At 42.4% G+C, this 25,448-nt stretch overlaps 1 protein-coding gene across 4 annotated transcripts in view; it reads left to right on the top strand.

Moving 5' to 3' along the window:
- srgap1a (SLIT-ROBO Rho GTPase activating protein 1a) overlaps positions 1-25,448 on the top strand; it is an 81,184-nt gene that overhangs the window by 39,555 nt on the left and 16,181 nt on the right. For 3 of the 4 annotated variants that reach the window (XM_071504742.1, XM_071504773.1, XM_071504763.1), the window contains exons 4-16: positions 4,372-4,434; positions 7,640-7,819; positions 8,536-8,664; positions 10,141-10,362; positions 10,930-11,031; positions 16,654-16,851; positions 17,379-17,463; positions 18,571-18,598; positions 19,872-19,977; positions 22,115-22,175; positions 22,938-23,015; positions 23,178-23,312; positions 25,328-25,433. In XM_071504742.1, the coding sequence (XP_071360843.1) occupies positions 4,372-4,434; positions 7,640-7,819; positions 8,536-8,664; positions 10,141-10,362; positions 10,930-11,031; positions 16,654-16,851; positions 17,379-17,463; positions 18,571-18,598; positions 19,872-19,977; positions 22,115-22,175; positions 22,938-23,015; positions 23,178-23,312; positions 25,328-25,433 (1,493 nt within the window). Of the gene's footprint in view, positions 1-4,371; positions 4,435-7,639; positions 7,820-8,535; positions 8,665-10,140; positions 10,363-10,929; positions 11,032-16,653; positions 16,852-17,378; positions 17,464-18,570; positions 18,599-19,871; positions 19,978-20,682; positions 20,717-22,114; positions 22,176-22,937; positions 23,016-23,177; positions 23,313-25,327; positions 25,434-25,448 lie in introns of all 4 variants that reach the window. The other variant, XM_071504752.1, reaches the window with a different exon arrangement.

Raw genomic sequence — 25,448 nt, forward strand, 5'->3', positions numbered from 1 at the left:
TCCCTTGTATGTTCTGGTGTCTTGCTGTGGGGTGGAACAGCAGAGGAGGACCCCAGAGTGGCCCCAGTGTCTTCGTCAACATCCGCTGGTTGACCTATTTGCTGTTTGACTCGTGTATTTATTTCTTCAGCGCTGCTTTGTGGTCACTTTTTTTTAAAGCCACTTCAGCCACAAACTCCTTTGAAAACGCACCATGTTGGATTTTTCCCTTTCTTTTTTTTTGGTTAGTTTGAAAACAAGAGTCAAGGAGTGGACCTCTCTTTCATTCTTTATGCTTGGATAGATCTTATCATGTTTCATTATTCATACAACCAGCTCTTTGTTTTACTCTGCTGTCTTTTATTTATGGAAGTCACGTTCTTCTGGCTGGAGCTACAAGGCGGATTTCCCAAAGCTTGAGGCAGTTTTGAACTTTTCCACAGGCAAAGCATGTTCTGGGTAGAGTTTATTTCACGATAAGCCTTTTTCACGGAAGACGTTTTCACATGTCAGAGTAGGAAAAGCACAGGTGCAAATAATAAAATGAATTATGGGTGAACTCTATTTGTCTGCTTCAGTTTCGGGATGCTGCGGTTGTCCATGCTGGCTCACAGTCACACTGTCCTATCTTACTGGGACAGTTTGTTATGAACAACATCTGTGCACCAGTTCAAAATGTCTGCGGTGAAAATGATCTTAAAGGAACAGTTCAACATTTTGAAAAATACACTTGTCGTCGAAACTCTGAAAGTGAGATGAGACAGTCGATATCAGTCTCATGTTTGTGTGTTAAGTACTGAGTTGAAGTCAGAATGAGTGTAGCCTAGCTTAGCATAAAGACTAGAAGCAAGAGGAAACAGCTAGCCTAGCACTGTACAAAGTGAAAAATATGTTTACCAACATCTCTGACACTCACTGATTAACTTGTGTGTTTAACCTGCACATAAACAGAAACGTAAAAACATCAGTCTGTGGCATCAGCCTCCCTAAGTCTTTTCTGCACAGTGAGGTTTCCAGGTTTGGTGCCTGTTGAAACTATAACCTGTGCTCAGCAACCATACATAGCAACCTGCACTATCCAGAGAGGCTGCAGAGAACTTCGGAGAAACATATACACTGTTAGCTTCGACGTGTAGCTCACCCTAAAACCATTTTTACATGTCTGTTCATGTGTGGGATTAAACAAACAAGATACAGTGTGTAAATGAGAAAGACCTAAGGTGGTCAAAGCTTATTTTGATATCTTAACTGTATGTCTGTATTACAGCGAAAAAGATCTGCTCACACACACACACACACACACACACACATACACACACATGGGCCCCGAGGGTGTACAACTGCCATTTCTATACCATGATTAATGTCAGAGGCAATATGAAACCCACCACTCCCCAAAGCCTGACTTGGTTTCTCCTCTTCAGGATTGTTTCATCTGTCTAATGTGGTTGAAATACAGATGGTATGAGCTTAAAAGAGGAAACCCATTCATAGGATCCTTTTAATGAATTAGACTGAATTGGAAACCCCCCCAACTTGGATTCCTGTAAAATGAAAGGGGGCATGTTGTGCAAATTAAATCACTGACATCGGTTACACAACACAGCATTTAGTAAACAACAGCTAGTAATTTGAGGTATATGTGTGTGTTACATTTAGCGACAGTTTGAAAAGCGAGATTATTTCAGAGTTCTTTAAAGCCATTATGTTAGGTGTAGCCTTTCTGCTGAAAGCACTTTAAACATGTCTCGAATGTAATGACTGTTTACTTTCATCTCTGTCTTTACCTCTCTCACACACACTCGCTCGCTGCTCATGTGATCAGTGAGAAGGCTTTTCATTGAGCTCTGGACAACTTCCCAGCCTTCTCAATGGGGAAGAGCTGACGAGAGTTAGATCTGACAGACAGTCAAAGGGTCTGTCCTCTGAACTGACAGTTGCTAATGGATCTTCCCACAGGAGAAAGCCTGTGTCTTTACCATCTTTATGATATGCAAGAATTCACAATTAACAGGCAGTTTACTTATAGTATGGTGCTGAAGAAATGTACTATAAACTCAAGGACCAGATCATCCTGCAATTTGCCCCGAAACTCAAGCCCTTTCTGTAGCTCCCTTATCTACACTCCATTCTCAAACATGCCTGAGGTTGCCACTCGCCAACTTTGGTGCTTCTGAAGCTATGGATATCCAGGCTTACAAACTCGTTGCGGTCTGATTAGGTAAGAGCCACGAATCAGGGAGCTGACTGACCAGGTGGCGGTAAGAATGCTGTTGCTGATCAGCCAGGTCACCCAGCACGACACTCTAATTTCAGACACCAGCCTGGCAGCCAGTAACACAGAGTGTAATCCTCTTTGCTGTCTGTTCACATGCTCGGACATCATGCAGCTTTACCTGTGACTTGTGAAGGACTGGAGTGAGAGAGAGTGTTTTTTTTTTTGTTTTTTTTTCTTTTGCACTCAAATTTTCGCACCGTTGCTTCTGTCCTGGTCTGTTGCAAGTTCACGGTTCGGCAGACTTCTTTTAGAGCTGAAAATTGGTGCGATTTTGGCAAACATGCTTGTGAACTCACCTGGATCAGTGTTTGTGTGTGACCACAATAGAGCCTCTTACCTGCTGCCAACACCCACATGAGGCCTAAAGCGTGCAAGGCAACAGAATATGTGTGACTCATCTAATCAAATAGATTAATAAAGTCAGAAAATCCCATACATTGTTCAGTGGTTTGTTGGAATGGGATTTTGTGTTGGTGTATTCCTGTAAAACAGGTCTTATAAAAGACAGGCATGCAATGTAACCAACCTTTAGAATTTGTGATTATTTGGTCTTGGTGTTAGCTGGTTTGCTTCAGCTCTGTGTATGTACTGGATCCTGCAGATAAACAAAAAAATAAACACAACATATTTTATATCATAATATATAAGCAGCCTTAAAATCTTATTTTTTGAAAAAGGTTTCCTTTATATTTTCCCCAATTACTATCCATTTTGCATTCTTTGTGTACAACAGCATCTCTTAAATGTGCCCTGTCAATTGTTCTTGGAAACAGATACTTACGTTTAGTACTCCTAAATGCAATGTATGTGCTCTTGAGGTGTGACAAAGACAAATGCATTTCCTTCCTTATAAAACATTTGCAGAACAGATTTTTTTCATTATTTCAATCTTGTGTTGTTTATATCTGCGTTTGCTAGCTTGCAGTCTTGTTCTTGCCTTTGTTGGCACATTACCACATTGCTTGGTGCTTTACCACTACCATCAGGGTGTTTTGTTTATATTATTCACATGTGCAAGCAAGCTATTCTTGCTTGCACATGTGAATAATATAAACAAAACAGGGACCCACTAATAAAAAACTTGTTCCATGGTGCTACTAGTGGACAAGAACCACCACAGGGTACCTTTAATAAAGATGGACTGCAATTGTAGATTCAAGTTTATATTTGACCATCATGGCCCTTTAAAAAATCTACAGTGCTCTCTATTGCTTCATCAGAAGTAAATCACTACTCTATCCCGCTGCAGTAGGTGGTTCGATGCCCTCTCAGAACCCTCTCACAGCCTTTTGCTGTGAGCGGCTCCCAGAATGAGATTTGTCTGAGGATAATTGGGTTAGAGAAAGACCTGGAGTACAGGCCAACGGCGTAACATCATCCAGGTAGCGGCGCGTGGTATCGACTGCAGTGGAGAGATCCAAAATTCATTGTCATGACTCATAATCTCATAAAAATACAGTATGTGAGTCGGTGTGAAGGAAAAAAAATGGGACCTTCACAGTTAAATGAATAGTGAAAGCCCCACTAAATCCATCACAGCATCAGCGTTAAACTGTATCCCACACCCGTGCGATGCATTAACTTGGGCGTGTGTGTGATAGTATTACTGAGTCAGCCTTGTGGCACGGCTGATTGAGTTAACATATTTGGGAAAAATCTTTCACATTGAGCCATAGAAGCCGGATAATGTGTTAAGCATGTGGACAGTGAAACTCAAGCTGTGTTTGACAATTTGAGTGGAAAAGCCGTTGTGACACTGATACCATGTTCACCTCGAAACCCTGTATTTGACATAGGATGATAAATGCACTGTTCTGTTTTGTGCTTGTACCTTTCAAACCAGAGCGTTGTCACGGGCCAACGTCTGGTCACTGTCTACGTTCATATGCAACCCAATACGCTGTAAACAGAGTGCATTTGTTAAAGGTGGTTACTGCAGTGTTTATAATGGAGCTTAAACATGGCAGACAGCACTGACAAAATGCTGTGTTGGTTTGACAAGGGTATTAACTGTAATTTTTGCTTGGGAAAAATCTTAATGCACATTTTATTGCATCAAATTTGTGATTTACTTTATTGGTCTCATTGTTTTTTCTTCTGTGTTTCTTTTTCAGAGCAAGGAAATAGCCTTTCAACTGCAGGAAGACTTAATGAAGGTCCTAAATGAGCTATACACAGTAAGTAGTAATGACTCCTTTTTTTTTTGTTTTTTTTTTTTAAGTACATTAGTCTTTGCTGCAGTTGAGACTGGTTTATAGCACTAAGCTAACAAAGTACTCTTTGTAACAGCTTGGCATCTTTAACCCTGTAGCTCCGAGATGTCTGAGGGATACTATATTAAGCATTTAAGCAAACAGACCTAAAGTGATTGGTCGAACTGTAGGAAATGTCTGATTTCTTTTACAGCACAAAAGCATGAAACCGAATCCCTTTTACCCTCCTGAACTGACTGTTCAAACTGTGAAGTATCAGCTCTATGTTTGCTTGAATCTGTGTTTTCTTGCTCTTCAAAACAAATTCTTGCAAAGCCACACCATGGGGTTGGAGCCAAATGACAACAACCTTGCTGTACATATTTTCTTATTTTTTGGCCTTGCCTTTGCTTTACTGTTGACACTAGACACAGACAGGACATGTGGGGAAAGAGCGTACAAGATTTCATGTAACAATGGTTTCCTGATTAGAATCTAACTGCAGACTTTGATTACGTTATGTGCCTTAAACCTCTAGGTCACAGGGATGCCTGCCATATATATTTTTAGAAACACTAAATGTAAACGTAGCCGTGGCTGCAGACCTGTGGACCCAGGGGTTACATTTTTTTAAGGGCCTAAGTAACATTTCACCAGACCATCAAACTTCTGCATCAAACAAGCTGCGCATCTGCAGTCCAGTTTCTAAGAAGACCATTTTTTGTAGGTTTGATCTCTGTGGAGCAAAGTGCTTAAATCACGGATCAATAGCTAATTCCGCTGCCTTAATTGCCACAATCAGCCCCGGTAAGCCTGCTAGCTTAGTTTAAAGCCTCACAGATGTTTCTAGACAATTACATGCCAGTCTCTTCCTAGATAGGATGGCTGGATGAAACTCACATGCCATGTTTATATTTGAATGCTGAGGGGTTTACAGTGTCATATAAGCTGCTTTAGGTCATTCACAGCCATCAACCCCAGAAACACCCTGAACAGGATGGACAGGAGGACAGTAAAAGTACTGGAAAAACAAATAAGACAGAATCCAGGCATACTGTTGACGTGTGCGTTTTTGCGTCGTCAGTCATGTCACTCCTCGCTCACATTCAATATCATTGCGTTAGCCTCCTCATCGGTCGTCATGGTGACCTGGGATGTTCACAGATGGCGATACAAGCCGAGGCAGTTGTCGTTTCTTCCCAAGAGATCGAGCGAAAGGCTGTTCAGTTTGCTCATAGAGTCTCCTGTTACCCACTGCAGAGGACGACAGTGGCTACACTTCCATGCTCCAAACACAACAACGTGTTACTCCAAACTCAATGTGTGTGTCGCACTCACCACAATCCACACTCCAGATTTGACCTGGTTTAGCCCCTGTGGGAGGACACACACACACACACACAAACACACACGCACACACACGCACATATATATTCGCACACACTGTGCAGCTATTGCATCAGACAGCCACAGCCCTGATGTCGGCCTCTGCCAATGAAATAACAGGTCTGCTCCATCTCTAAATATGTCCCTCTAAAAGAAGCACCAAAGTAAACAGACCAGTGGCAGAATCCAGACCAGTAAGTGAGGAGTACAGGGCCCAAGGTCAGTCACCCATCTCTGAACTGGTTCCAGTTAGAGCAAGCCCCACCAAAGGGAAAGGACTCCAGACAAATCAGGCTTTACTCTGTTGTTCCACTTGTACATAAATAACTCAGTCTGGGTTAAAGATGTTTAGATTTTGAGATGGGTGAGTCTCTATTTTTGCTGACGTTGAGGTTTTGTGTTGACAAGTGTGTTGCATACACAGGTTGTGGAGCTGTAATTTGCTGGAGTTGGTTCATTCCAGGTTAAACCACTGGTGCTCTATACTGCTGTATTTTCTGCCCTTGTTCTCAGTACAGTTCATTTGGCCAACTGCCATAAATCAAGACCCATTTACTTTTATAAAAGACTAAGTTTATAATAGAAAAAGTTGGAGTAAATGTAACTATGATTAAAGATTCACACAACTTTTTTTCATCTGTGATGGTCAGTGGGTTCTGTTACCTATGACTCCATGTTACTGTCATGGACTTGCCTCGATATTTCCCACAGCCAGTGATTCATCTGCACTGTCATTAGAGTCCTTAGATGTCTGTTTGTCCTCCAGCCTCTCTCTCTCTCTCTCTCTGTCTCTCTCTACACACACTCTGAACCAGTCTCAACGAGACGTTTAGAATCTCTCAGCTCTCTTTGCACTTGAAGAACTCATTGTTTGTGTCTCGTGGTTTACCTGCTACTTAACCATTGAGTCACTGCTTAATGGATCCAGTGACTATGCATGAGTAACGCTCGCACTCCAACCTCTTCTGATGATGATGACTCAGACCTTAGGAAGTCGTGCTAATCAACAGGTCGCTATCAAGATCATTCATTCTGCCTTATACTAAATAGCTGCTGTATGATGACACAAAGGGCTGGACTTTCCATTACAGGCTTTAGAAAAAGAAATATTGCTATTTAACTGTAGCCTATGCAGACATAAATAATAAAAAATAATAAATGTCAAATGTTAGCCCTCACTTCCCTGAAGTCTTTCACATGGCATGGATCCATTATGACTATATTTGCTCTCAAAATAAAAAAAGAAGCCAAACTTTAATGCCATCTGAATAAAATGACTTTAAACTGAAATGAATTAGCTGAAATGTCAATCAAGGCCTAAAAAGGAGCAGTCAACTTCCCGCTTAATAACCCCATTTCAGAACCAAGGGCAAACAGATCTACTTCCTGAGTCTGTTTTTCTTCCAGACACAGACCAGTGAAGGCAGAATGTTCGATTTAGCTGCAGTGACTTGTGGTTGTTGTGGTCGTATGAGCGCTTCATATGAAAAGGCTGTAGAGAATCTGTCCTTGGTTTGTGGTTTAGAGAGAGAGACTAACGGCTCGCTGTGAGATGAGTTGAATCGATTTGTGATGAATGAGCGGGTCAAAGGATGGAAGTCTTAGTTGTGGTCTATAAAAGGTCAGTCTCGACTGTGAAGATGGATTATTGTGACCTTTGACCTCACAGGAACTCAAGATTTCTTCACCAAGACAGCGTGATTTAAGGATGTTGCCATTTGCCGGTCTTGTAAATGAAATAATGAAAAACAGGGTGTGTAGATTCTTTTCTTTTCAGCTTACTGTCTCTTCTGTGCGTCTCCAGGTGATGAAGACCTACCACATGTACCACTCGGAGAGCATCAGCGCCGAGAGCAAGCTGAAGGAGGCTGAGAAGCAAGAAGAGAAGCAGATTAGTAGGGGCGATCCTGTCTTCAGCATCCGAATGGAGGACAAGAACCCGAGGCGAAGCTCTGTGAAGAAGATAGAGAAGATGAAAGAAAAGGTAGAACGCCATTTTAATGTAGTTTGTGACAGTGTTATTTAAACTTAAATTGATTTAGTAGTTACAACATTCACTTTTCCATTAGGCAGCTTTGTGTAGTTTGGCAGAACTTCTGTTCAGGATTTTAAGTAGTCTGACCTGAGTAGAGGAAAACTCCCCATAAGCGTTGTCACAGCCAAACGATCAGGCTTCATATTCTTCGACCAGGTCTGTTTTCAGTTAAATCTCTGTAACAAACAATTAAAGTCCAGGGAAATGGAAATTTTTTTTTTTTGCATGACTCTTCCTGGAATTTATTGGGAAGTGTTAAAGTATGGATGAATTGGAAGCATGTGAGTCAGGGCCCATTGGTCAGTGGATGGTGACTAACTAACAGCGTCTTGTTTGTCTGGCAGAGAGGAAGTGTAGGATAAAGACAGATGGCTTAGACTGAGGTATCCCAGTTGACGTGAAGGACACATGCCGTTTTTAGTTAAGGCTTTTTCTTTTTCTGTTCTTGTTCCTTTTTTGCTATTTATACCAAAAGTTATGTCTCCTCTAATGTGTACTGAAGCTGTTGTTTTGCCACTAATGCAGCTCTGTGACGTGCAGGGCGTGCAGAGACATGAAAGCACAATCACTTGTCAAAAAGGCAATTCTCAGCTCATTAAATTCATCCTCTCCCGCTCGCTCTGTTGTTGCCTGCTTCTTATTCTTGCCTCTAATTCTCTCATCAGCGTCAAGCCAAGTACTCTGAGAATAAGCTGAAGTCGATCAAAGCGCGGAACGAGTACCTGCTGACACTGGAAGCGACAAACTCCTCCGTTTTCAAATACTACATCCACGACCTGTCGGACTTAATTGATGTAAGTATGAAACCACATGCCTCTGTCAGCCCCGTTCTGAGATGACTTCATCTTCAGCACAGGCTTGTTTGTCTCCAGTGAGACTGGGGGAAGTTTTTGCTGCAGATGGTCTTACATCAACTGAATGCACACTTTGCAGTCATCTTTCTGTTGGCTGTTTTTTTTTTTTCTTCCCCGCCTAAAGTAGATTTTCCTGTGTTTCTTTGTGCTACTCATGCATCACTATTCAGATTTTCATCGACCTTTAGATTTAGCATCATAAACCAAGGAGAGACTGATGACTTTAGCAGCTGGATGTCAGGACTGGTAAATTACAGTGCAGGACAGAATTAAAAACTATTCTTTTCTCCTTCCATTTTCTGTGACATTATTGAAATCCCACATATCATATTCAGTCATACTGTGTTTGTCTGACATTGTGTCACTGTTTTGAAATTTCTCCACATCTTTCAAACCGTGTAAATGAGAGTGGGTCAGACCCTCAACTCTACTTTTTATTGTCATTTATAGCTGCGGGTCATCACTCCGTTCACCACAGCGCTCACGTCTCTCAACTCAGACTTGCAAGCAGATTTCTTTGTTTGACATTTCTGCCACCACACTGATAAACATGACTTGTTTATAATATGGCTCACCTGGGTTAGCGCTGTTTTGTTGGAGAACTACTTAATGCACCATTTTCTGTGGCGTTTCTAAGGAAACAGGATGAGTTTTTTCAGCAAGCGTTTTGGGGTTTTATATTCCAGACAGGACTGAAGGAGAAGAGAAATGCAACTGCTTTTCAGCAGCATGCTGTGCGCTGAAATTACCCCTCTTCCCGCTTTGCTCGCACGCCTTCACATCTCTCCAGGGTGTGTGTGTGTGTGTGTGTGTGTGGGTGCGCATGACTGTGATGCACTCTGCGTGAGCTGTGTGTGCACCCTCACACACATTTGGTTATTGATGAAGGAGACTTTTTATAGTTGAAAACAAAGTGTACAAGCCGGCTGGTAGTGGTATCATGTTTGCCTGTTACTCAGGCCATGTCGGATTTCTGTGTGTAACTGTGTGAGTGTGTGTTTTTGTCTGTATTTGTGGGTGCCTGCGGCATGTGTGTCTGCCCAGGAGAGACCTTGGCCAAGGTTCTAGTTATTAAAAATCAGCATTAGATCCTGGAGGTAACGTTCAGGTTGTGCAACACAGAGGCAGCACTGCAAGCTCAGAAAGCACTGGACTATTTACTAAAGAAATGTCTCTGATTTATAGGTTAATCTGTAACTTCACACCATATAACAACCAATAACAGTTTAGAATTAAAGATTTTCTCTTAATCCTAAGAAGTAAGTATTTTGTTTTTGAATTGATGATATGAAATCATTGGCCTGTTTTTCAGTACCTTGGATTTTATACAACTTCATTAAATTACAGCTACTCATCTTCCTGATTCTCTGTTGTCAGTAAGTTCTCTCTGACATTGACCCTCTTCTGTCCATCCAGTGCTGTGATTTGGGGTACCATGCCAGTCTGAATCGAGCCCTGCGGACCTACCTGTCAGCTGAATACAACCTCGAGACGTCACGTCATGAGGGTCTTGACATAATTGAAAATGCTGTGGACAGTCTGGACCCGCGAAGTGACCGGCAGAGGTTCATGGAGATGTACCCCACAGCCTTCTGCCCACCGGCAAAATTTGAGTTCCAGTCTCACATGGGAGACGAGGTACGTAGCTTGATCAACAATAGTACTTGATGATAATATCTTATAACATGTACTTTTTTAAGATATTCAGAATGAATTTAGTTGATTGCTAAGTTGCAGTGACACCAAAAATTGCTTTATTATTCAAAAAAATGTGTCGCGTTACAAATACACAGAACAACATTTGAGTAAATTTGGAGTTGATTAGGAAAGTCTCAGACTTAATGAGGTGTGATTCTCAGCGGTTTAAGTGCAGTGTTTAACTGTCAGATTAAATTTTATGGGGCACTGAAATTGACAAATCGTGTGTTATTCCTCCCCCTGCAGCCATGTAGCTCAGCATGTGTTTTACTGTTTGGCTGGCACTGCCGATGCTGATATCATGTCTGTTCACTAGCTGCTGTTGTGTGGCTGTCTGCATTCTGCTGGCAGGAGACATTGTGGTTTGCTTTGCAACTGAAGAAGAATTTAGATACCTGGTTGTGTCCTGTTTAAAGCAGAGGTCTATGTCACCTTGTTCCTTCAGTAGGTTGTAGATTCAGATTCCTGATAATTGGCTGTTTATTTTCAATTTTTTTCCCCCCCAAGGTTTGTCAGATCTCAGTGCAGCCTCCGGTGAATGGAGAGCTCATCCTGAGGTTCCAGCAGCTGCAGTCTCGCCTCGCTACTCTGAAGATCGAAAACGAAGAGGTAGGATAATACAAAAACAAATTCTACTCACTATACAGGTATTTGTGGCACTGGGGGGGGGTGGTTAGTTACATCCAACATGTCAAAACTATTCTGTGCTGCTCCAGTTAAGTTGTCTTCCAGAGATGCAGGACTATGCTGCTATTTGCCTCACAGTTGCCGAGTTTTAAAGCTACTAAAGAAAGTTAACTTTAGCCAGAAGTTATCCAAGGTGAGACAGAGAATAGTTGCTGATGATCTCTGCAGAGTCAAAGGTTTTTTTTGCCTATACACACCACACACATCCACATTTTGCTCTTTGTCATGCCCTGCAGGTAGCCATCAAACCCGCTCTGTGAAGCCGTCATTTTTACTCCCACTGGTAGAATTCACCGTCTTGCTTTTATTTGCAGAAAAAACCTGTCCCGCGCTGCTCTGTTTTCACATTGGAGGTGCACCTCTGCTTCTCAGGCTGCATTGTTTTAATGTGTCTGCATCGTGCTTGAGTAACTTCTTTTTATATAAAAGGCCAATAGGGAAGAAAGGCAGTGACTGTTGTTGATTCTCAGAGTGCAATCACGTCCATCAGGCTGGCTTTTGTCTCACGTCTGACCTGTTTCCTCTCTCTGAGCTCTCGCTGCCACCTCTCTTTGTACTCTCTGCCTCTGTCTCCCTCCACATCAGTGCACTTTCTTTCTTTTGTTCCTCTACACGCAGGAACATGTCACTCAGCTTCCTTTACATCCACTGCAACTTCAGTTTCCTTTTGATCATATTGAATCGTGTGAAATTGACTGGCAAATTGATGGATAGGATAGCCGTGTTTTTAAATTCATTCGTTTTGCTAATACACATTGACATAAAATAATTCTGCAACAATTGTGACAACTGATTAACTGTTAAAGTTGTTTTAGAGCCTACAGAATTTCAGTCCTGATTGATCTCGGGACACTGGTGATTACTTATGGTAAAAGCAAGTGTGGTTTAATACGACAGGTCCCAGAATTGTGGTGGCAGCAAACACTCGTTGAGTCTGTCCGTCTGTTTACAGCTCGGCCAAACAAACTCACATTATGTTAATAAAGAAAACAGTTAATAATTGGCTGACGAATAATTGCATTCCTGAGGAGTATGTGTCCTCTCTCCATCTGACAGCTCATCATGGCCGCCACTTCTTGTTCAGTTATTTCCCTTAAATATTTAACACCACTGATAAAAATGCAGAAAGTAATAAGAAGTCTTATTTTATAGACACATTTTTTTGTACATTGTGTTGCCTTTGACTGCGTCAAAATAAAATCCACTCCTTGTTCCACCAGTTGCTCCCCGGTCCTTTTAATGTAAAGCAGCAGGAGCTGCTGGGTTTGCATTAGCAGTAACTTAATAGAGCTGCGATACAGCATTAGGAGAGTAAACGTTAAACGGTTAGGCTGATGTCAATAAAATAAAAATTACAAACAATAAGACTGGATTACATGGCTGCATCATTTCCTGTCAATCCCTTGCGCACAAATCTGCAATTTAAATCCAGCAAGGAAATCGAGGACACCGCCATACACAGTGAAAACTATTATATTCCATGATTTAAAAAGTCTAATTTTGAGGATTATAGTTTCAATCAAGTAGAAATATTTGCTTATATCGATTTAGATTGAATATAAATATCTTTTTGTTTTGGCCCAAAACAAGACTTTTAAAAGCGTCGCCATGGACGTTCAGAACAGGTGATGAGCAGCTTATACTATGTCTTTGACTTTTTATAGATTAACAGAAAATTTAACAACTGTTATAAAATAAAATAATCATTATTTGCAGCCCTAGAAGTTGTTATTGTGACTCAATGTGTTGTTTTATGCTATTTATGCCGACCAGTCTATGTCCTGCTGGCGTTGTTTCAATTCACACTACCTGCAGTATTTAAGGTATTTCTGCAGCTGGGCCACATACACATGCACTTGTGTGGTTGGGTGTGGGTATGTGTGTGAGGGTGTGATGACAAGCCCTGGCTGCTTCATGTCCTTGTTCGCCTCCTCTCTGTAGCGGATGTCCTGGTGGGTCAGAATTGGAGGGCGCTGCTGCCTTGTGTTAGGATCACCAGATGGCCTCTCTTCCCAGGCGCACCGTGCCAGATACATCCTTGAAAATGAACCTTTCAAAGCATTGTGACAATTTACAAGCACCACTGTCAAATGTACCACAGAGAAAAAAAGAGTCTGTCTTCATCCGGCCAGGAAAAGCTGCAGGCCAGTGCTTAATAGAAGTACAGCTGTTTCCTCAAACCTCTTTGACTCCAGTGAAATTGTGGAAGAAAACATTGCTAAATAATTTACTCTGCATCAGTGGTGAGTGGGTTGCAACGTGGGGAGACTCTTACTAAGTTGTTTGGGTTAACACAGCCCTGCTGGCTGCCTCTGCAGCAGAAATTACAGCAGAATATTTTTCATTAAAGAGTGTTAACGCTGAGGACGTCCTTCATCTCAGCTCCTCAGTCAGCGTGCTTCATCTCTTCTTCAGATGTAATAATCTGACCATTTAAAGCCAAAGCTCACACAGACCGATTTTCCTCGTCCGCTGTTTTTCATCTTCTCACCAGACATACGAGCTCTCTTAACAGTTGTTCTCAAGACATCTCACACTAAACTCAGGCAATCTAATGCAATCTCCTGTGCAGGGAGTGTTTGTTTTTTCCTCAGATAAATCTCAGGGAGGTACATCAAAGCTTGTTTGTGTGTGTGTGTGTGTGTGTGTGTGTGTGTGTGTGTGTGTGTGTGTGTGTGTGTGTGTGTGTGTGTGCTCATAGTAGGATAATCAGCAGATTACACACTTACTACAGGGTCTGTTGAAAACTATGGACGGCAGTCTGCCTTTTGAGATATGTTGAGATAACTGTGGGTGATGTTGTACTGCTGCCCTGCAGAATAACATTGATTTATAAGTGCGACGAGTGGAATTATTCTGGATTTTGATTGTACAAATCCTCTTTTCACTCCACTGAATGACAACTGGAAGTAATCCAGACTTGGTGGCTGAGCTCCTTGTGTTGGTGCACTGTCTACGTAGGACCGTAAAACATACCTGAGTCGTGGTTCTTTGTTAAAATCAAACAATCTTAATTCAGTTCCGGGGACTAATGGGCATATCCACCAGGTCTCTCTGAACAGCCCTGTTGTAATTGAGCCCAGCAGTGAACACTGCTTACTATTGGTCTGAATAATGGATAAACTCAACAGCTTTTTCACTGGGAGCAGTTCTCTCATGTGCATGGATTCTGTCTTCATGATGACAGCTGGGCCTCCACAGGGGCCACCTGGAATGAGGCAGCCTGGGACCCGGGGAGAGGGAGCCCAAATACATTCAAAACATGATATTAATGACTGTATGTTTCAGCAATTTAGCTTAATAGGTAGCTGCTGTGGATAAAACTGCAGTGCATAAATGTAAAGTGATGGTGTAAGAGTCCAGCACCTTCTCTCTGTCTATTAAAGCCAGGTGGTTATTTTTCGTTCTAGTACAGAAAACCACTCCTTTTATCACTAAATGACAACCTCTCACTGTTGTCACAAGACAAGCTGTGAAGTTTCGTGATTTGCAGAATCCCCCATTTTCTCTTCTACACTATCATTAGCCGTGTTCAAACCTGCAGTGTGTTTTTACTTTGTGGCCCGGATGACACTGTAACCATATCCACATTGGGTCCCCACCGAGCGCGTGTGTCAGCGCTGTAATCCATCACTGCAACACATGAAAGAAGTGACGTCCACTTTGCTTTTCAGTTTTCAGGTTGTGTTCTTTCTTGAAGGCCGAATGAGTCACAGGTCAGGCAGTTTAAAGAAACAAGCTATAATCCACTGTTGTCCTGGTGTGCATAGGGGTTACACCAGACATCCACCATGTTCTTTCATTAGCAGTCAGAGTCACTTAATACTGGGGTCACTACATTTGAGCAGGGGTCCTTCTGACCATTAAGAATAATGAGGAGAAATTCCAGCTGTGTCTCACTCAGGGCCCCGTTGACCTGTGTGGGGCTCCCGCCTTTTAAAAGCACACACAATCGAGCTGCGATGCGACAGCACTTCTCTCTCCCCCAAGAGTGTTTCTCTTGAATGCAGAGCAGTGTTTTGGTGGATTTTTCTTGAGAGGTGGTTGTCTGTGTTTCTGGGCTTCCCTCTATTCATCTTTCTCCTTATGCAGCAAATGCCCTTAGTCAATGTCCCTACATTGATATAATTTCAGTTAGCTGGCGAGTTACTGCATTAATTTGAAGTGCTAAATGTCAGGCAGAAGGTTGACGCCTGAATCGTCCCTGGTTTTAATCAGTTTAATTAATGGCCTCATTCAACATCACAGGTGATAGGTGCAGTTACAGTAAACACATTAATTTGAAGTAAAATAGAAGTTGACTCAGTCAAAAATGAGTCTTTTAAATTGTCTTTTTTATACTCATCTTGCTGAAGTAGAAGGGGTAATTACTTTTTTTTAACTTTTTTTTTACAGTTGTCCTAATATTAAAATCTTTTCTCAACATATTAAAATATTATTCATCAAATATTTCCACTCTTTAGCCTCACTATCAGCTGGGCTCTAAAGATGGCAATGTCAGTTGGTAATTCCACCGCTTTGGTCCAGACTTAAATATCTCAACAACTATTTGATCGATATTCCTGGTTCCCAGAGGATGAAGCCTACTGACTTCGGTGAACCTCCCCCAACTTTTCCTGTAGCGCCACCGTGAGGTCAGCATTTTGGGTTTTGAGTGAAATGTCTTGAGTGTCTTGCAGACATTCATGTTCCAGGACAGGCCTTTAGCTCAAAGCACTGAAAAGTTCACAGAGCTGCTAGCATGGCTGCAGACTGTTTTCTGAGAAAGGTATCACTCTGGACAAAATACGACTTTTTCTTGTAAAAGATTTCAACCTTCTTGTAATAATAATATTATTTATCAAATTACGACTTTATTCTTATAACATCAGATTTTCTTTTTTTTTTTTTATGTAAGCTCAGGTTTACCCAACAGTGGGTGTGATACTCCACAGTCCCATCACCTCTGTATTCTGAGGCTCTTTATTTATCGTCTACACAATCCATTTACATCTGTTTTTGTCTCTTTAACTTTTATGGAGCAGTTAGAAACTCATTTGCTCTCCCATTTGTTTGTCACAGACTCTGTCGTCTGGTGTCATGGTATAGCAAACATGGTCATGGCCTGCAGCACTCGCGCTGGCTGAACATCTTTCTCACTAAGTGGCCGTGCTCAGCCAAGTCCTGACATTTATAAGATCCAAGAGAAGCACTCCTGTTGACAGGGAAGAGGCGGTTATGAAAATGAATCTTAAAAGCCTGCGACCGAATGTACCATCCCCAGCCGACACCGCTCACCTCTGCTCCCTCTGAGTGCATGCAGATGGATTGCTTTGGCTCGGAGTCGTGTTCAGTTGCTGGTGGATTTTTGCGTCTTGTCAGAAAACGCCAGAATTGTTAGGAGTGTCGTGGGATGGAGAGAAGGGTTTTTACGGAGCATTATGATACAAGCTGCTGAGTGTGCCGTGATGGTGACATCATGGGATGACATCTAGCTTTTAGGCAGGCAGCTCTTTGCTCTGACACACTCTTCCTCATCTTCCCCCTCCTTCCTTGTGTCCCCAGATCAAAAAGACGTCCGAGGCCACCCTGACCACCATCCAGGACATGGTGACCATTGAAGACTATGACGTGTCCGAGTGCTTCCACCACAGCCGGTCCACAGAGTCGGTCAAGTCCACGGTGTCTGAGACGTACCTCAGCAAACCCAGCATTGCTAAGAGGAGGGCCAACCAGCAGGAGACGGAGCAGTTCTACTTCATGGTGAGTGGGGATGTGTGGTTTGAAAAGACGTCAGAGATGAGGTCTTTTATTTCCGTACAAAAACAGAAATAAATCTTTGATGACTATCTTTGAAGCCTCTGTTTGTTTTCTAAACTTAGATGTTTGAAAAGAAGTGAAAATGCCATTTTTCTGTGTTTAATAGTTACTAAAAAAAATCTCTAAGATAAATCAGAGAATATGAACTCAAATCTTTTATCTGGACTTTAATGTGCTTAATCTGTGCATGTAAACTATTGGACTTGAAACTCTGAATCTCATGCACCAAGCCCCTTTGAAATCTTTGATCAGCTGACAGAGGGGGGTAGCTCCCCCAAAAATATTTCCATCTTGTAAGGCTAACCACTATCCTGTTACAGTCTGAAGATGGACATGCTCTGATAAAGGCTTTAAAGAGACTCTCAGCGTGTCCTTTGCCCTTGGCTGCCTTATCGTAGATTGCTGTCTTAAGAGCGGGCGCCCCGGCTGGCACTCAGGGCCACCGTGTAATTACTCTCAATTCTCCACAGAAATTCCGGGAGTTTCTGGAGGGCAGTAATCTCATCTCCAAACTGCAGGCCAAACACGACTTGCTGAAGAGGACACTCGGTGAAGGTACAGCCATGATCCCTTTACTCACCCGCCTCTTATAGCTGCCACTGTTCTCGTCCTTGCACCGTGTTGAGCACTTGCACTTGATCCTTAACTCTGAATGTCAAATTTCGCTTCCAACAGCCTCCCCTCAGAAAAAAATGAGGACATATTAACCCTAATCAGTTTCCAAACAGCCAACATAAATAAATGAGTTACTTTTTATTTCCCTAAGTCTTAGTTGAGCCATTTCAGCCCCTTTCTGTGGCAGATTTCCCATTGTTTGCCTGCTTTTTCCTCTAGTCAAAGCTCCTAGATGGTAATCTGAGTTTTAGCCAGGCAAGCCAGAGCTGAGGGGGATTCTGAACTTGTATTATCCGTCTTAGTGAGTGATTTACTCCCAACTTAATGGACTGCCGTGTATTAGAGAGGTGGTGGTCATTACGACAGTCTCTCCTTGTTCTACACTGGTGGGATCTGCTTGAGGCATCAGCTAATCTACCGTCAACCCAAAGGGTATCTGTCAGTCATTGTTCCAACCAGCAGTCCTGGTGGTCTCCGTCAAACTGTCCATGTAATGAGTAATGGAGCCGTGTGCTAATGAGGAAGAGAAAACTCCTGCTTTTCCCACATGCTCCTTAATCATATTGTTGTCAATGAGCTGAGGCACAGTGTGAGTCACACAGACTCCCAGACAGGTCAGATCCTGTTCATTGGAACAGATGGCCACACAAACCAAAATACTCCCGTTCTCCAAAAACCATTTGGAAGTTACTCTGTGCTCAGTCTTCCTTTGCTTGTCCAAACTTGTAGCTCCATGAATTACTATAATGATTAGTGTGTCTGTGTGCCTGCTTCAGTTATAAACTGTACAGCCATGCACCTGGTAGATGTTTGTTTGTACAGTAATTGTTATGAAGCTGAAGTTTTGCCTGTGTATGTGCACCTAGGTGTGTGTATTGGTTTTGTTTGTGCTGCTCAGGAGGCCAGCGGCTGTGGACAGATGGAAGCCTCCGAATGCTTCACTAGGCGTATGCACACTGCACCACAGGGGCCTCAGAGACAGGTCTTGGCACGTCGACACATTTAACATCCCTTCACATCTCTTCTCTTTTCTCTCTTAACCCGCAGGCCACAGAGCTGACTACATGACCACAAGGTAAAGTACACAGTCTCACGGACACACACTTCAGGACCTGTGCGTGTTTAAGATACACATCCAGTCCACGTTTCTTTCATCAGTCACGGAAACTTTTGTTGCAGCTCATCAGCGCGAGGACACTGTGCCTCAGGAAGTTCTCGTATGTCCTCTGTGACCATGAACGCAGAGGAGTCTGTAGCTGGACTCTGGAAAGCACTGAGCAGATGTGCTGGCCTCTGTGTTTTTTGGTATCGTTCGGCATGGGTTAGTTTACTTCACCAACAGTGCTGGTTGTCAGGCCTTTAAAGATAATCAGAGGCTGTAAGGTGGAGAGTGTTTAACTTCAGAAGGCAAGAGAGGAGAGGAGAAAAGATTTACATAAAATTTCAATATTTTAAAGTCAGGTTCAAAGTGCAACAAAAGAGGAATGAATAGGAACAGATGGGTCAGTTGAATCCTGAAGTCTAAGTTTTGCATCTTTGAAAATTCATCATCATTAATTTTCAAGTGTGGAATTAACTTGCACAATTTTAGCTATATAGAAGCTATATATTTCACCTACATTTGATATTATGTAGGTGAGTCAGCGAGGAAGAGAAGTAATGTCATTTTACATGTGAAATTTGTAGTTATATTTATAATCAAAAAAAATGTTTAAAGTTTTTGTTGAAGATCTATGCATTTTGTCATTTATGAATTGGGAACAACATCGGTAAAGTAAAGTAACATTGTTTTCATATTATTAGGAAATTTGCTGACTTCTGGCTGGGGTGGTGGTGTGCATAAAGTTTTATTCATATTGCAAAGCTATCATCTTTTGTGTTGGCGTGATCAGATCTTTAAAACCAGGCCTTTCCAGCTGGATAGTTAAGTCATTATGAGTGAGCAGCAGAAGGGACCAAAGTCCTGGACCCTTTTCATCTCAGTCCTCTGGGTCATGAGAAGCCAAACTGCATTAAGTCAAACGCACATTCACACAAGCTAAGAGAGGCGCTCTCCTGCAGGGCCTGTCATGAGGTGGATTCTGACACATACGCTCCTAATGGGGTCTGATATTTTACTGGCCTGTGATATCCTGTGGAGAAAGAAAAGACTGGATTATTAAAAAAAAGTTAATTCAGCAGTGTCTTCAAGATGCTCTCATTCACCTGTCCATCATCTTAAAGAGCAGTCAGCCACAACTTCAGTTCAAGTCTTTGGAGGTTATTGAAGGAAAAGTCTGCAGAGATAAACCAATTCTGAAAGGAAAACTGCCTTGTTTACTTATTCTAATGCATTCTTTGTATCCTAGACATCCCAATGGGCCGCTCAAAACCCACACTGGCACCCGGCGGGCTAGACCCCGCTCTGTGTTTAATGTTAGGTTATTTAATGGCAATTTGGAGTCATTTATCAAGGTACTGATTATCAGTCTGCCCGCTTGACATCGCTCCTCCTCCTTTCTATTTTCTGTCTTGCTCTGGCTTTCTGGCCATTTTGGTGGGTTCCCCCAAAGCATCTTAGCTCTGATTTATCTTTAACCAACAAAAAAAAACTAACAAAAAAAAAAAAAAACATATTTGTGCTAAGATGGATTCTGGAAACCTTCCTCATGAGTCAGTGAGCTCTCGCAGTCGGCGTCTGAGATGTAGGGGATGGCACTGACAGATATGGAGGGCTGCAGGAGGAGAGGCATGGCAGTTGGAGGGATAACTGTTTGTCTCCGTCAGCTCCCCTGACTCACTGCTGACCTGGCATCACTGAGCTGCTCTGGCAGAGATATTCTCTCCTCCCCTGCCAGAGCGAGAGCAGAGACCAGTAAAAGCAGCAGAATAAATGGCAGTCAGGGGAGCGGATGCCAGACTGATAAAGCGTGCTGCCTCCCTCCTCCAGCCTCTTCACTGCCTCTCACCGGTGGCCGTGTCCAGTCCTACCTGGTTCTGTCCAGCTCTGACTGTTTTTCTTTTGGTGGCAGCACAGAGTGAAATGAGGGTGCGCTCTTAGGAAAGGCTTTGGTGGGCAGCTGCTGTGGTCCTAATCTGGGTCTTGCTTTTCTCTCTCTTTCTGTCTCTCTCTCTCTCTCTCTCTCTGTCATCTCTGGCTCTTGCGACATTTCTCTGTAGCCGTGGACGACGGAACTCACACGCTCGACATCAGGTAGACACCTTGAAGCATCTTGGGGGGGCCCATGCTGCTTGCCTGCGCACATTTCCTGTATCTGTCCTGCCTTAACAACCTTTTCACTTCATGTCGTGTTTGTCGTTATCTCATAATCGTCAACTAATTGATGTGAGTGGACTCAGACAGACTGAATTGGAGAAAATCTGGTCGATCGAGATTCCTTAAAGATTTTGTGGGACATTTTTGTTTATTTAGTTTGAATTGTGTTTGGAAATCTCCCCATGAACCACTTCCAACATTAAAATTGAGTTTGTCTGGTATAAAGCAGTCATCCCCAGTCTCACATATCCAGAGAGATAAAATTACATAATCCTGCTGCACCCAGACCTGTGCCTCAACCCTCACACCAACGATAGATAGTCGATTTTGGCAGGGTCTCTGTGTTTGGACCCATGCGTATATACCCCTGAGGGCTGTAAACAGATCCACTGTATCATTAAAGGCATGTACTGAGTCACTGTCCAGCACTGAGCCACAGGGACAGCTGGCGCCGAGGCAGAACAAGAGCACAGTCCACATCTAAGTACGTGAGAGGAATGTGTTTTTTCTCTGAAGGAGACGCTGCCACTCCCTCTCATCTCCCCTCACCTCATCTCGATCTGCGCTGAGCTCCACGTCGAGTGTGTGGCTCTTTAGATAAGCTCTCGTTGATTTAAACACAGGGTGCACTTGATTGCTAGCACAACAAGACAAAGTATATTTAGCAGCACTCGAGGCCAGTTGAAAAGTGCTGGACGCCTGCAGTTGTAGCTAGTCAGTGACTGTTGTGTACTTTGTGATATATTTCATCATTACAGTTCAATAGCCAGAGAAGTCAAATCAGTCTGTCTTAGTCCGATCTCAACAAAATAACCCTCACCTTGTGTTTTCCTCCAAACTTCACTTGCACTGTGTGCATGTTTATATACTTCTAACATCACACTGACTAGTTGCTGTTAGAGCCCGACCAATACGTTCAGCACACACTGGATTATAACCTTAGTGTCTGTGTTTGCAGATATGTAAAAAGAAATCGTAGAGCAGTAAACTGCAACAATAAAGTTCTTATGTGTATTTGTCTTTCTTTAATATACAGTAGTTTTGCTTCATGCTTTTGTTCATGTATAGTTATTTGAAATCCCTTTATTTCAATTACAATTAAATTAACTGTTATGTTTTTAATGTTAAAAGATAAAAAAGTAAAGATGAGAAAAGAAAAAAAAAGAAAAGTGATGCAAATCAACAGTATAATATCATATTTGTATTATTGATATTCACTGTTTGTCATTCTCAGAAGTCCAGACCGGGTCGGGCTCTAGCTCTTGTGCTTGTAATAAAAGGGCGAACTTTACATGATCTGACATTTGGGTGTTTTTGTTTACTCTGCCTCCAAAGGACTCTGGACAAGCTATCCCCCGTGTGGTTGAGAGCTGTATTCGCTACATTAATTTGTATGGTGAGTTGGCTGTTACGGTACAGTGTATAGACATCTTGTCACTTCTTCAGTTCAGCAGTCATGAATTGTTGTGCACTGTATTTATATTTGATGTGATGAATTCCTCTCAGAAGCCAACCGACCTGCTTCGTTTTAGGACACTTCAGTGATTTCGAGTCGTTGATTGTTTGGGGCGTGTACCTTTTCATTTTTTTTCGTGTTGAACTTTCAGTTTGTTCCACTTCAGTCACAGTCATGGGAAAATGCAGATTCCATCCTGTTTACAGCGGCGCAGCCTTTTCCACCCTGTTTTGCAGATGTAATGTACCATGAGACAGACAGACAGCTTAGCTCCCCACTTATGATGAGTTAGAGTATTGGTTTTAAACCAGATCAGAAATGACATGCTAAAAGAAAATAAACTCTGAGCTTCAAAGATGTGACAGTAGTGAGCTCTAGTGAGCGGCTGCAGGGCCGTCTGCTGCATCTCATCGAGCAGTCAGCTGAAGACCTGCAGAGAGACGCCAAAAAGGAGGCAAACAGCAGACTAATTATGTTCCTCCTGACCCCTGACCTCTCCCCTTAGTAAGTCCTAATCCCAGCTGGCAGACACTCTAGTAAAGCTTGATTGCGGTCTCCCTGACTCATTAATTATCATTAATTAGAAAAGTCAAGGGGCTTGGAGAACAGGATGTGCCTTTTAGGTCCAACTGAAGAAGCTTTTCTTCACCTTCTTTTTTCTTGCATCTTCTTTACCCTCCCTCTTCGTCTGTTTCTTTGCAGGCCTCCAACATCAAGGAATATTCCGTGTGTCCGGATCCCAGCTGGAAGTCAACGACATCAAGAATTCATTTGAGAGAGGTACAAGATGTTTAACAGCTACACATTATCACCTGGATCAAATATGACATGTTTAGTTGAAACCACACTGAGCCAGTAAGCTTTTCTAGCTGTTGTTAATTAGATATATTCCATGTTTGTTTTATATTGTGAATGATGTCCATCTGCTGACCTGCATCTTAGGAAACGACCCTCTGACGGATGATGAGAACAATCATGACATCAACTCAGTGGCTGGCGTTCTCAAACTTTACTTCCGGGGTCTGGAGAACCCTCTTTTCCCCAAAGAGAGGTTCAATGATCTGCTCTCCTGCATCAGTAAGAACACACACATTTTTTGTTCTGGTCATCACTGTTGATTATGACATAATAACACAGTGTTTTTCTGTCTAAAATCTTTAGTTTAAATCACTGAATTATTTTTTTTTTCAGTGTTACATCTGTTCAGGTCACTCACATGGAATGTGGATCTTCACTCTCAAATTAACTTGCAGCTTACTTCACTTGTGAAAATATATTTCCCAAAACTGTGTCTGATGTTTTTCTTTTTTTTTTTTTAAAAATCATCCATCAAAATTAAGCTCCTCACACAGCTCTTTCATCAGCAGAATGGCTCCAGCGTCTTGTTTTGACACTCTGTGTGAACACTGCTGTGGTATGACTCTGTGGTATTTGGTTGAGTGCTGAAGGGATATTATCTGTCATAAGTGGCACAAAGCTGGTCATGCTTACAGGATGGTGCTGGAATGTTAAATGTCCACAGAACTGAGCAGTGTTTGAGTCCAGAGCTGAATCTACGCTGAGGTCCTCACAAGAATAGTCACATTGTCACGTTAGTGGGCCAGTTCACAGATCAGTCAGCTCTTTGTGTGGCTTTGAAGACATGACATGGGGGGGTGGGTGCTTTTTAGCTCTGTTAAAGAACAATAGAACATATACAGAAAGAACAAGAGTCACATGGTCACGATGTGTGCTGTAATTCTGCAGCTGTGTGCATGTTTGTGTGTGTGTTTTTATGTTCACGCAGGCTTCTGTGTGCTCCTGAGTGTGTGAAGTGTGTCTGTGTTTGTTTCCTGGGTGTACTTTTACACATTTGTGCAGGATGAGTGATGGGGATTCCCTGTTTACATTCCCCAGCTCAACATGCCAGTGATTGCAGTGTGGGCTGAACGCCCAGCAGGCTCCATATTAAAAACCCTGTGTTTATTCCATATGGAGCAGCTCAGACCAGCTATGAGACCACTTTCCCTTTAACCACTCTCAGTTGACTGTTTTTCATCATCACGGCAGCATACTGCGGCTCCTGATAGCTTTCATTCTGGAACTTACAGTAGGGGTGTTTTGCACGGGTGTGCTTACATGTGTGTTTGTAGATGATGTATAAGTTCATCTGAGTAAATCTTGCTACTGAAGTCCTGAGTAGCCTCCCAGAATCCTGGTTAGGTATTCATGAAAATTGAAATACATCACAAGTATCCCAGAAGCTGAAATCCCAGATGGCACAGAGTGGCTGGAGGGTGACAGGACTATTTTTAGCAGCCAGCACAGCCCCAGCTCAGCCAAATAAAAAAGGCTGCTTCAAGTGCCACACCAGAACAAATGTGATGGTAGTGAAAGACATAAAGGTTGGCATATTCTAGGATTTTGATAAAACACAATAAGAGAAAGATTTATAATGTTTTGCCTCTGCATGAAGTTATGATGATGATCTGTTGGGGAAGTTTGTTGGGCAGAGGTCACTCTCTCGTAGGTAATAAGTTCTTAGTTCTGCAAGGCAGGAAAAACCAGTGGAAGACTGAAAAAGAAAAGAGATCGGGACAAAACAAATCAGGAAAAACTACTTGTCGTCCTTGTTGTCAGGTATTAACGAAGAATGCTGACTTCCTTCTCCTCTGTCTCTTCCTCTGCACTGTCAGCAGATGAACACAGGCTGAGATACATTTCCTGTGGCCCACACACAAACACACACACACACACACACAAACACACACACACACATGCATTTTACATATCACTGCTCTTTGCTGGTTCCCCAGAGACATCTGTAATCCTGATAAGTAATTGGCTTAGCTTGAATATGCTCTTGTATTTATATCTTGGGACTTGGTGTGGTGATAATCAATATGTGGACACCACCAGATAAATAAGTGTTTTTCATATACAGCTGTGCAAGGTAATGCATTTGATCTCCGATATAAATGGACAAACAAGGACTCTGGATTCCTACCCCTGACGTGAAACTAAGCAGACTTCATTAATTTAACAACATTTACTTGTATGACAGGATTTTCCTTTTTAACATCACACTGTCTGTCATTTTCTTTCCGCTCTAGGAATAGAGAACCTGTATGACAGAGCACTGTACATCCGTAAGATCCTCCTCACCATTCCCAGATCAGTCCTCATCGTCATGCGCTACCTCTTCGCCTTCCTCAACCAGTAAGTTTCTAGATG

The sequence above is a fragment of the Trachinotus anak genome, unplaced genomic scaffold (genome assembly GCF_046630095.1).
Source record: "Trachinotus anak isolate AG129_WGS33_773 ecotype Australia unplaced genomic scaffold, CSIRO_AGI_Tana_v1 ptg000002l, whole genome shotgun sequence".
NCBI classification, from domain to species: domain Eukaryota; kingdom Metazoa; phylum Chordata; class Actinopteri; order Carangiformes; family Carangidae; genus Trachinotus; species Trachinotus anak.